At 37.6% G+C, this 12,717-nt stretch overlaps 1 protein-coding gene across 1 annotated transcript in view; it reads right to left on the bottom strand.

Annotated features, from left to right (window-relative positions):
• Positions 1–674: 674 nt before the first annotated feature.
• Positions 675–12,717, bottom strand: part of FLVCR1 (FLVCR choline and heme transporter 1) — a 36,950-nt gene continuing 24,907 nt past the window's right edge. The window contains exons 6-10 of the mRNA XM_012459621.2: positions 11,180–11,290; positions 10,261–10,366; positions 9,584–9,695; positions 4,298–4,365; positions 675–4,133 (exon numbers count right to left, since the gene is read on the bottom strand). Of these exons, the coding sequence (XP_012315044.2) occupies positions 4,059–4,133; positions 4,298–4,365; positions 9,584–9,695; positions 10,261–10,366; positions 11,180–11,290 (472 nt within the window). The 3' untranslated portion in view covers positions 675–4,058. The remainder of the gene's footprint in view (positions 4,134–4,297; positions 4,366–9,583; positions 9,696–10,260; positions 10,367–11,179; positions 11,291–12,717) is intronic.

The raw sequence follows: 12,717 nt of genomic DNA, 5'->3' as shown, positions 1-12,717 counted from the left end.
ATATGCAAGGTATCGCAGTGGCTGGTGGGTAGGCTTCCTGATGGGAGTCTGTGGAATGCTGAGTAGGTTCCACAGCCTTTCTTCTCTGCTTCCAGCCTTTCCCCACACTTAGCTATGCCAATCACCTCAGTATTCTAGTTGGGGCAAAAAGAGGCCTCTTAGGGAGCATCCCACACAGCTAGGGGCTGAGCACTCACTCACTATGCTATCACCTTCTCCCATGGGAGAAATCATGGACTGAGGGGAGTCTCTCTTGCCACTAAGCTGTGCCAGCTTCAAGGAGGAGTGATATAGGTAAAGTGAAAATGTTCTTCTTCCTTTCTTTAATACATCTATTCTCAGATATTTCTGCTTCAGTGGTGTGTTGGAATTTCTACATTGGACATCTGGATTCCTACAAAGGAACTACCATCTAAAAGTACTGGAAAATCAATGCTTATGTGGAAGATTGATGAAGATTCTGCCATCTTGCTGACATCACTCTCTAAAGTTACTTTTAAAGGAATAAAATATTTTAGTATCTATTTTAGCCTTCACCCTGGTAGACTTTGCTTCCTTATTTTATGTTCCATGCACTACCTTATTCCCTCTTTGCCCATTCTGAAATTTCATAATCCCTTTAAATTCCCCATGTTTACTTAAGCATCAGAATTTTTTTTAAAGCCATAGAAAAATACATAAAAAAATAAATTTATTTTGAGTCTGAAATACTGAAGAACAAGCATATAGATAAATAGTACAAAGGGCGAAAATTAGAACTTGAGTAATGACTTAAGACAGACATTTTTCTAGCTATTGCATACAGACACATTTTTACATAGAGACATATTTTTAAAGACATTTCTCCAACATTCTCAAAAGGCAAGAGCTATATTTGTGACATTTATAATAAATGCAATAGCTTTTGAAACATCCAGTTTCTTTCCTAAATCATTTGATTAAAATTCACACAAGTGATACTTACCTATTTCATTTTCCAAAAATATGACATAGTCATGTGCCATGTAACACTTCAGTTAACAATGGACCACATATGACAGTGGTCCTATAAGTTTACAATGGAGCTGAGAAATTCCTATCACCTAGTGATGCCACAGCCATTGTTACAATGCAGCACAATGTATTATCTGTTCTATGTTTGGATTATACAAATACCATTGTGTTACAATTGCCTACAGCATTTAATACAGTTCAGGTTTGTGGCCTAGAAGCAATAGGCTACACCATACAGCCTAGGTGTGTAGTAGGCTCTACCATCTAGGTTTGTGTAAGTACACTTCATGATGTTCACACAATGATGAGATTACCTAACAACAAATTTCTCAGAATGTAGCTCTGTCATGAAATCACACATTACTGTAGAATTCTAACATTCTTGTTTGATGTATTACAACTTTCACTCAAAATACAGAAAAATTATCAATTCATTTTGCGTTCTGTCACATCATATTTCATCCCCATTCTAACCAACAAGGAAAAATACACATAACATATATGTATATGCTTTTCAGAAATAAAGTATTCTAAATTTTATTTGTAATTTGTTCAAAACCTCAGGAACTCAACAAGTACATGATTATTTTAAACAACACTGATAGTTTAAAAACAAAAACAATTATTTGGGGAGACCTTAAAATATATTTTTGGCTGTTTTCACTTGTAATATAAATATCAAAGGAAGCTAATGATTGGACATATTCTGCTTGAGAAACTGACTAAAAAGGCTAAAAAGAAATTTAACAGTCCCTGTTAAGGTAGCAATCACATTTGTTTATCCAACTGTCCAGGGAATTTCTCTCTGGCTGGTTTCAAGTTTCTGTGCTACAATAATTTGGTCTATTATATGATTAATAGCATTTAATATTCTGAAAAGATCTTTGAGATCAAACTAAACACATTCATTTCATGGATGAGGAAAATACTGCCCAGAGGTTTAATGACTGTCCAGAGTTACAGGAACATATAGAAACACATCCAGGACATGGACACAGAGTTCCTGATTCTTAGTCAAATTCTTTAGGTAACACATTCCCCAGGGTCAGATTCTACATAATTTACAGTCACTTGATTACAGAGAATGTTATAATTTCAATACATATCAATGCATATATTTTGCCTGATATAATTGGGATACTTGGCCTTCCAACCTCATGTTGAAATATAATCCCCAGTGTTGAAGGTTGGGCCTAATGGAAGGTGTCTGGGTCCTGGGGGTAGATCCCTCAAGGCTTGGTGATGTTCTGTTCTTCTTTCTCTGAAACAGTCTCGCTCTGTCACCCAGGCTGGAGTGCAGTGGTGCAATCTCAGCTCACTGCAGCCTCCACCTCCGCCTCCCAGGTTCAGGCAATTCTGATGCCTCAGCTTCCCAAGTAGCTGGGACTATAGGCATGTGCCACCATGACCGGCTAGTGTGTGTGTGTGTGTGTGTGTGTGTGTGTGCACGCGCGCACACGCACGTATGCACATTTTTAGTAGAGATGGGGTTTTGCCATGTTGGCCATACTGATCTTCAACTCCTGGCCTCAAGTGATCCACCCACCTCAGCTCCCAAAGTGCTGGGATTACAGATTTGAGCCATTGTGCCCAGCCTCAGGTATTTCTTTATAGTGATGTAAGGATGGCCTAACGTACTGCCTAAATCAAAACTGCTATTCACTTCAAGGGTATTCATTACTTGACTAGCTTTTTTGGGTGCATATGAACATAATGTAAACTTTGTGGCTGATCAAATGTCATTACTGTAAAGATATTCCCTATGAGCTCAGAGAGTCAGGACATCAACAACATTTAAACTCTCACTGTAAACATGACACAGTGGTAGGCACTGTGGAAATATATTTGGTCCTATTTTCCTTACATGAGCTTGTAAAAGAGCGGACTGTTCCAACAGTGTGATGACTACTATACTCTGCACTGAAGAAAAGAATCCACTCTCCCAGCACACAGATGGAGCACGTACCCGGGCATAGCATTCCTCAAAGGAGAATGGTCATAAACATACTGCAGAATTCAAACAGCATTCAAGAGGTCTCCACTAAATGGGGACATGTAGACTTATCTGAAGTTATTACAGATTTCCCTATCTCAGGAATCTTCAAGGCAAAATACAGGATATGATACAAGAAATCATGAAATAGCCAGTAACATATATGATAAAATTGTCTTACTAGAAAGTTATACATAGAAAAAAAAAAAAAGGAAGAGAGTTTAAAAGAAAAAAAGGCAATGGGTACAAAACTACTCTATTTCAAGCTAGAGTGAAAAAAGACAGTGTTAGCATTTATCCATGATAGAAAGGCAGCCCAGAAAAGAACCTGAGAGAAAAATGAGCCTGTAATCAGACTCCTTGCCTTAATTAGAACATAATTCTAAGACCAAAGTTATGGGTAGAATCTGTACACAGAATAGTTTTTGTAGCCATTGACTGTGTGTGTTAAAAAAGTACTTTGTAACAGGAGTACACTGAGAAAATGTACTCTTGTAAAGAATGGGAAAAATCTTAGAGGTCATCTGATAGCCTGATGCCCAAGCTGTTCTTTGTGGGCGAGTGGTGTCATGTTGGTATGTTGTACTCATACTGAAGTGGCTTGGACAGTTGGTCGGCACAGTGGAAAGGCAGTCAATTAGGAATATATTGTACGTTTAGTTCTACTGGATATTTTAATGTATAAACTGCATGAACTATTATGTATCTTATGGGGACTGAACACCCCATATTACCACTTCAAAAAGTCTTCTGAGCTTCCATTTTCTGCAAAAAAGAAAAACATCTACTTTTGAAAAGTAAATGTCAAGAAGCTTACTTTCAGATACAAGACTAAAAACTGGATACAAATTAGATAAATAGTAGTGTTAACGTGATGTAAACAGAAGCATTTTAAGAAAATTTCCCTTAAATTAACAATTAAGCAAAATAATAATTACGCATTTAGAGTTCATATGGCAATTTTCACGTAAGTGTCTATTCCCCCACCACATGCAAACCCAGCCTTGGTGCTCATGTATCTCTCCAAGCACATCACATTGTCCTGAATTAGACAGTAACTTTTTCTTTCTCTTCAAATTGCTGATTCTGACTGCTTGGGTAACATAACTGTTTTTGGTTCTTGGTCTGTAGGACTGTCAGCTGGTACCTATAAAAATAATCAGAAGATTAAAAATGTACAGCATCTGGCATATCCTATTATAACAGATCAACAGTTGATGGGGGAAAAATAGCTAAATAAAAAAACATGGTTTTACATTTATTCTGTGCACACTTCTCAACAGTATAATCATAAAAATATTCACTACTTACTGCTTTAATATCAACATTTGTAATTCCTATATTTATGTTGTGTCTTCGCAGATCAGACTTGATTAATGCTGAAACAGAGAGGCATCAACGAAGTTACTATAAACTGTTATGCGAAGATTTTTTTTTAAAGCAGCTCAAAGTCTTTCTTACTATTGTCAATTCAATACACTATAATGTCATGATTTTAATAGCATCTCAACAGCCTGAAAAATGAGACAAAGATGAAAAGCACAATTCTTTTCCTTAAAGGACTCTCCAATCAAGTGAAACTTTGACATGTAAACAAGTTTAACAGTATATGAAAACTGCAAGGTATAGTGGGCAAGTGGGAGCAAAAATGTCTATGTCAACCAAAGAAGATTAGAGGCTTGCCAGAGAAGACATACTTGAAACTTGAAAAAAAGTGAGTAATAACTTGTCAAGCAGACAAGGGAGGAGGAAGGCTTTCTAGGCAGAAGGCAATACAGGTATATCTCAGAGATATTGTGCGTTCAGCTCCAGATCACCACAAAAGAGTAAATATCACAATAAAGCAAGTCGCACAAATGTTTTGGTTTTCCAGTGCATACAAAGTTATGTTTACAAAAAAAGAAAAAGAATTCATCAAGATATTCCCAAAAAAATTTTTTAAGAAGTTGTTTATATTGTAGTCTATGAAGCGTGCAATAGCATTACGTCTTTAAAAAATCCATGTACATGCCTTAATTTAAAAATATTTTACTGCTAAAAAATGCTAATGATTATCCAGGCTTTCTGCAAGTTATTATCTTTTTGCTGGTGGAGGGTCTTGCCTTGATGTTGATGGCTGCTGACAGATGAGGGTGGTGGTTGCTAAAAGGTGGGGGTGGCTGTGGCAATTTCTTAAAGTAAGACAGTGACGAAGTCTGCCATGTCAATCGACTCTTCCTTTCAGGAAAGATCTCTCTAGCATGCAATACTTGTTTGATAGCATTTTATCCACAAAACTTCCCTCAAAATAGGAGTCGATCCTCTCAAACCCTGTCACTGCTTCAACTAAGTTTATACAATATTCTAAATCCTTCACTGTCATTTCAATACTTACAGCATCTTTACCAGTAGATTCCAACTCAGGAAAACACTTTCTTTGCTTATCCATAAGAAGCAACCCTTCATTTATTCAAGTTTTATCATGAGATGCAGCAATTCAGTTATCTCTTCAGATTCCACTTCTAATTCCAGTTCTCTTGTTATTCCCACCACATCTACTGCTATTTCCTCCATTTAAGCCTTGAACCCCTCAAAATCATCCATGAGGATGGGAATTAACTTTCTCCAAACTCCTGTTAATGTTGATAGTTTGACCTTCTTCCATGAATCAAGAATGTTTTTAATGGCAGCTAGGATGGTGCATCATTTCCAGAAGGTTCTCAATTTGCTTTGCCCAGATCTAAGAGAGGAATAATTATTTATGGCAGCTACAGCCTTTTGAAATGTATTTCTTAAAGAGTAAGACTTGAAAGTTGAAATTACTCCTTGATCCATGGGTTGCAGAAGGGATGCTGTGTTCCCAGGCATGAAAACAACATTGATCTCCTTGTACATCTTCATCAGAGCTCTTAGGTAAACAAGTAATTGGTCAAAGAGCAGTAATATTTTGAAAGGAATGTTTTTCTGAGTAGCAGACTTCAACAGTGGGTTTAAAATATTCAGTAAACCATGCTATTAACAGATGTACTTTCAACTACAGGATTCAGGTTCACTGTTCCATTGATAGAGCTTAGGCAGAGTAAATTTAGCCTAATTCTTAAGGGCCCTAGGATTTTCAGAATGGGCAACAAGCATTAGTTTCAATTTAAAGTCACCAGCTGCATCAACCCCTCACAAGAGAGTTAGCTTGTCCTTTGAAGCCAGACATTGATTCCTCCTCTCTAGCTATGGAAGTCCTAGATGGCATCTTCTTTCACTATAAGGCTGTTTCACCTACATGGAAAATTTGTTTAGTGTAGCCACCTTCATCAATCATCTTAGCTAGATCTTCTGGATGACTTATTTCGGCATCTACATCAGCACTTGCTGCTTCACCTTGAACTTTTATGTTATGAAGACAACTTCTTTCCTTACCTCATGAACTAACCTCTGCTAGCTTCCAGCTTTTCTTCTGCAACTTTCTCACCTCTTTCAGCTTTCATAGAATTGAAGAATTCGGGCCTTGCTCTAGATTAGGCTTTGGCTTAAGGGGATGCTGTGGCTGGTATAATCTTCTAACAAGACCACTCAAACTTTCTCCATATCATAAGGCTGTTTTGTTTTCTTATCATTTGGGTGTTCACTTGAGTAGCATTCTTAATTTCCCTTAAGAATTTTTCCTTTGCATTAACAATTTGGCTGATTGTTTGGTGCAAAAGGCCTAGCTTTTGGCCTATCTGGGCTTTTAACATGACTTCCTCACTAAGCTTAATCATTTTTAGTTTCTGATTTAAGATGAGAGATTTACTATTCTTCCTTTCGCTTAAACACTTAGAGGCCATTGTAGGGGTATTAATCAGGGGCCTGATTTCAATATTGTTTTGTCTCAGGGAATAGGGAAACCAACAAATGGCAGAGAGATCTGGGAATGGCTGGTCAGTGGAGCAGTCAGAACACACAAAACATTTATTTTTAAAGTTCACTATCTTTTATGGGTGTAGTTCATCATGCCCTTAAACAATTACAATAGTAATACCAAAGATCACTATCACAGATGACCAAAACAGATAGAATAATAAAGCTCTCTCTAATACAATACTCAACATATCAGAGAAATTAATTTGCATATTAGATGGTACAAGCATCAATGTAAAACTAATTTTAAAGACCTATTTTCACTTTTTAATTTTCTAGACTCGATTTGTTTGAATTAGTATTCATGAATCTCACATAAAAGTAATGTGAAAGGGAATTACAAACTGCTCCCTTCTTTGATATAACAATAATACTTGATTTTTTGAGATGGACTCTCGCTTTGTCACTCAGGCTGGAGTGCAATGGTGTGATCTTCACTCACTGCAACCTCTGCCTCCCGAGTTGAAGCAAATTCTTCTGCCTCAGTCCCTCAAGGAGCTGAGATTACAGGTGTGTGCCCCCACACCTGGCTAAATTTTTTGTGATTTTAGTAGAGACGGGGTTTCACTATGTTGATCAGGCTGGTCTTGAACTCCTGACCACAAATGATCTGCCTGCCTCAGCTTCCCAAAGTGCTGGTTATACAGGCATGAGCCACCACATATGGCCAACAATAATTCTCTTTGAGAAACATATAGTACTTGCCTAGAAATTAAGAACCAACATGGAATTACTTAGGAAAGAACAATAGTTAAAGCAGTTAATGTATTACATATTTCACAGTTTTGTATGTTTTATTTTACTAACTGGGTAGAGGGAAGAACTTCCTTGTGATAAGATGACTTTCTTTGAGGAAACAGAGTGTATTTACTTTCTTTTAGCATAATAAATGAATGTTCAAGTTCCTATCATTCATACAATAATGAGTGAGTGACCTTAGGTAGTTGTGTATATCCAAAATGTTTATCACTGGTGGGATTTCATATTGAAGGTTTCACAAAGAATGATCAGGTATTCAACAAACAGTGAAAGAAACCTTGATTCACATCTTTCTGATAGATTCTATCCTCCAACTAAGTTATAACCAGATCAAAGAAGCACAGTTTTCCTTGGTATCTGCGGGGGATTGGTTCTAAGATCCCACCTCAGATACCAAAACCCATGAGTGCTCAAGTCCTTTGTATGAAATGGTGTAGTATAAGCTTGTTCAACCTGTGGCCTGCAAGCCATATGCGGCTCAGGACAGTTTTGAATGTGGCCCAACACAAATTCACCAATTTTATAAAACATTATGCGATTTTTGGCCTTTTTTTTTTTTTTTAGCGTATTAGCTATCATTACTATTATTTCATGTGTGGCCCAAGACAATTCTTTTTCCAATGTGGTCCAGGGAAGCCAAAAGATTAGACATCCCTGGGTAGCATTTGCCATATAACGTACACACATCCTCCTATATACTTAAACCATCTTTAGATTACTAATATCTAATACAATGTAAATAGTTGGATATTATAATGTTTAGGGAATGATAACATTTTAAAAGTCTGTACATGTTCAGTGCAGATGCAACCATCCATTTTATTTCCAATTAATTTCAACCCACAGTTGGCTGAATCTACAGATGAAGAACCCATGGCATACACAAAGGGCTGACTATAATCCTGAATATCCAAAACTTCTGTCCCTAATGCTGGTAAAGGGATACAGAAGGAAATTCACAAATTAGAAGCCAACATGGGCCTGGAAACTGCTGAACATAATTCTTGTTTCCAAATCTGTTGTATACCCATGTGCATAGGCAAACTTTGGACAAAAATTCTTTGACATTCTCTTTCTCTGGAGATTGGGCACTATTTTCCTTCCTGCTTACGTCTATGATGATTAAATCTAAGAAGTATAAGCACTAACTAAGGATTCCACATATTATTTCCACCACCACCACTTGGACTGCTTACCGCCTCTACCACATTATAACAATAGTAACACGTGTTAGGCACATCCCAGGTGCCAGGCACTAGAAGCTTTGCATGAACCATTTCAATTAATCCTCATGGTAACCCTATAAAGCAGGCTTTAACACTCTATTATATAAATGAGGAAAGGAGGATTTGAGAGGTTAAGCAACTTGTCTAAAGTCACACTCCCAGGGAGCAGCAGAATCGGAATTTGAGGCCAGGTCTTCCAAACTCCAGGTCTTTACTACTCTTTTTTTTATTTTGAGACAGAGTCTCACTCTGTCACCCAGGCTGGAGTGCACTGGTGCAATCTTGGCTCACTGCATCCTCTGTCTCCTGGGTTCAAGGGATTCTCCTGCCTCAGCCTCCCAAGCAGCTGGGACTACAGGTTCGTGCCACCACACCCGGCTAATTTTAGTAGAGACGGGGTTTCACCATGTTGGCCAGGCTGGTCTCAAACCCCTCACCTCAAGTGATCTGTCCGCCTCTGCCTCCCAAAGTACTGGGATTACAGGTAGGAGCCACCACACCAGCCTTTACTACTCTTATTACAGCAGTTTTGCTTGCTAGGCAGAGTAACTGTATTAAATTTGAAATCTGCAAAATGAAGTAACAGATTCATGTCCTTAGAAGAGAACAAATAATGTCCTGCTTTTGACCTCATTTTTTTCCCCTTGAGTTCTGCCAAGCCATTGAGAAGCAATATACAGGAAAATTAAATATAAACAAATGACACAAGTCCCTTTGCCAGGCAAATGCCCTAATTTACCTGTTAAAATGATGCCTATAAACATCCAGACACAGAGAAAAATGTTCCCTGCCTTAGGGCCATAGTCTGATGTGAGCTTTCCTTGAGCCAATGTGAACAAAATTCCAAATATCTAAAATACAATAGGAAAAGTAATTTGTTATTAAGTATACTTATTTAAAACAAGTATAAAGTTTTCACCAGAATTTTTCTTAACTTATTGTTTATATGATTTGGTGTCTAGAAACATTCATTGAAAAGTTGAATTGTTAAAACAAAAACCAGGGACAGGCTGGGCGCAGTGGCTCACACCTGTAATCCTAGAACTTTGGGACGTTGAGGTAGGCGGACTGCTTGAGCCCAGGAGTCCAAGTCCAGCCTGAGCAACATGACGAAAACCCATCTCCACAAAAAAACAACAAAATGAAAAATGTAACTGGGCATGCTGGCGTGCACCTGTAGTCCCAGATACTCTGTAGGCTGAGGAGGCAGAATTGCTTGAGCCTAGGAATTTGAGGCTGCAGTGAGCCATGATCGCACTACTGCACTCCAGCTTGGGTAGCAGAGTGAGACCCAGTCTCCAAAAACAAAACAAAACAACAACAACAACAACAAATAAACCCATGGTCAAACTCATTGTGTACTAGAATATATCTGGTACAATAATCATCTCAGGTTTAGAGAAATCAGAGGTTTACCTGTGCAGAAGCATTAAGAAGACCAGATGAAGTACCTTCAGATTCAGGGTAAGTGATTTCAACAGCAAATTCAAAACCCAAAGGGAGGTAACCAGTCATGAAGAAGCTAGGAAAATAAATCCAGAATTACAGAAAGAATTATCAGAAGGTCACAATCACATACTGATGCAATTATTCTGCTTCTTGGGCCTATTCTAATGACCAAATAAGTGGGTATTTTGAAGCTGCTATGTCAAAGTAAGGAACCTTTATTATTGACCAATCAGTCCAAGTTTACAGAACTGGAAAGCAACAAATACCAGTATTTTTTCTGAAAACAATTTACTCTAGTTTAATAAGTCAATTGACTTTGTAATCAAATAAAGTTACACAGATTAAGTAAGGCTCATCCATTTTTTCACCAATGGCATACCAAAAACCAATTTTAAACAATTTTTCATAGTTCTTTTTTTTTTTTTTTTTTTTTTTTTTTGAGATAGTTTCACTCTTGTTGCCTAGGCTAGAGTGCAATGGCGTGATCTTGGCTTACTGCAAACTCTGCCTTGTGGGTTCAAGCGATTCTCCTGCCTCAGCCTCCTAAGTAGCTAAGATTACAGGCATCCACCACTGCGCCCAGCTAATTTTTGTATTTTTAATAGAGATGGGGTTTCACCATGTTCACCAGGCTGGTCTCGAACTCCTGACCTCGTGATCCACCCACCTCGGCCTCCCAAAGCGCTGGGATTACAGGAGCGAGCTACCACACCCAGCCAATTTTTAATAGTTCTTAAAAAATTACATATTTATATACACTGAATCCTTTAAAGTTAAAAATATTAAAGAACCTTTGACTGAATTTAAAAAATTAAAAACCTGAGTAATAATACTTCAGAATAATAACAGCATGCTATTAATCCTCCTAAGCACATCTGATACTTACCCAAGGACCCCTCCAGTAACAAACACGATAATAATGTATCCAAGGTCCAATGTGAAAGTAAATATAACCATTCCAATAAAAGACAAAATATAAACTATCAGAGTAGTCTGTCTAAAACAAAAACAACAAAGCCGTTAGCATTTTGTCTGATCCTCCTAGGCATATAAAAATCATCACTCTTATAGAACAGATAGTAATGAACCTCTCTTTTTCAAAGTTCACCTCTTCTTGTCTATGGAAAATGTATCCACCAAAGCATAAATTTTAAAGCATTTTTAATTTAAGATTCAGCAGCAGCAGACAACAAAACCACACCATATCCAATGCTCAGATGGGGATACTTTTATACGAATAAAATCATTTTTATGCCATCAAATGGGATAGTTCCCTACCCACATTTCAAGATATGGATCAAATTCTACCTCTTCCAAATGCCTTCCAAAACCACACCAGCTTCTAAGAGTCTCTCTTTCTTCCAAAGTCCCTTATAATTTGGGCACTATAAAACTTATGACATCATTTTCGTTTGTTATATTGTTTAACTTTTCATATGTAAATGCCTTAGTTGCTCCATTTAGATCGCAGCATCTTAAGAACAGGGATCACATACTGCTGGCCATAATTTTTATCCAAGAGAGATGCACACAACAGAAGTTTGGTGAATGAATGGCAGTTACCCTGAGAAGAAAGCCACAGTGGCAAAGAACACACTTCTATGCCTATCAAGTTTTCTAAATGTACAATGGATGAAAGACTTAAGAAATTTAATCCTTTACATATGCTCCCTTCATCTATAAATCAAGCATGTTTCACTCTAAGCTATCATTTTACAATAATGAAGCTATGACAAGTGTTGTTTTAAATTATGGAAGAACTATCTTGGAGAATTTCAAGATTAGAGATACTTTTGGTGGTGTTTAGACTAATAGTATCAAATGTATCTTGAGCGTTGAAAGGTACATGGGACACAATTCTGTATTTCATTCATCTATTCATTAATAGTTGCATTCATTCATTTCCAAGTACAGGGGGAAGTTTTGGCCTATTAAAAAATGTGGTGATTTTTTAAAATCCTAGAGCAAAATATGCTGCCTCTGAAACCCCTTTCTTAAGTCTCCCAGTTGGTATCATTCACTTTTTCTTTGGTATTAGCATTTTGGTGGTTCCATATAATCATATAATGTGCAATTAACATAGTATATTCTTTCTTTTTTTTTTTTTTTAGACAGAGTCTTGCTCTGTCACCCAGGCTGGAGTGCAGTGGTGCTATCTCAGCTCACTGAAACCTCTGCCTCCTGGGTTCAAGCAATTCTCCTTCCTCAGCTTCCTCAGTAGCTGGGATTACAGGCGCCTACTACCACACCTGGCTATTTTTTGTATTTTCAGTAAAGACAGAGTTTCACCATGTTGCCCAGGCTGGTCTCTAACTCCTGGCCTCAAGCAATCTACCCACCTTGGCCTCTGAAAGTGCTGGGATTACAGGCATAAAACATTGTGTCCAGCCAGCATTTTCATATACACATTATACTACAGTTAAA

This window comes from Aotus nancymaae, unplaced genomic scaffold (genome assembly GCF_030222135.1).
Source record: "Aotus nancymaae isolate 86718 unplaced genomic scaffold, 86718_ANA_hifiasm-v0.15.2.pri h1tg000032l_0, whole genome shotgun sequence".
Classification (NCBI taxonomy): domain Eukaryota; kingdom Metazoa; phylum Chordata; class Mammalia; order Primates; family Aotidae; genus Aotus; species Aotus nancymaae.
This window is presented reverse-complemented; position numbering and strand designations above follow the sequence as displayed.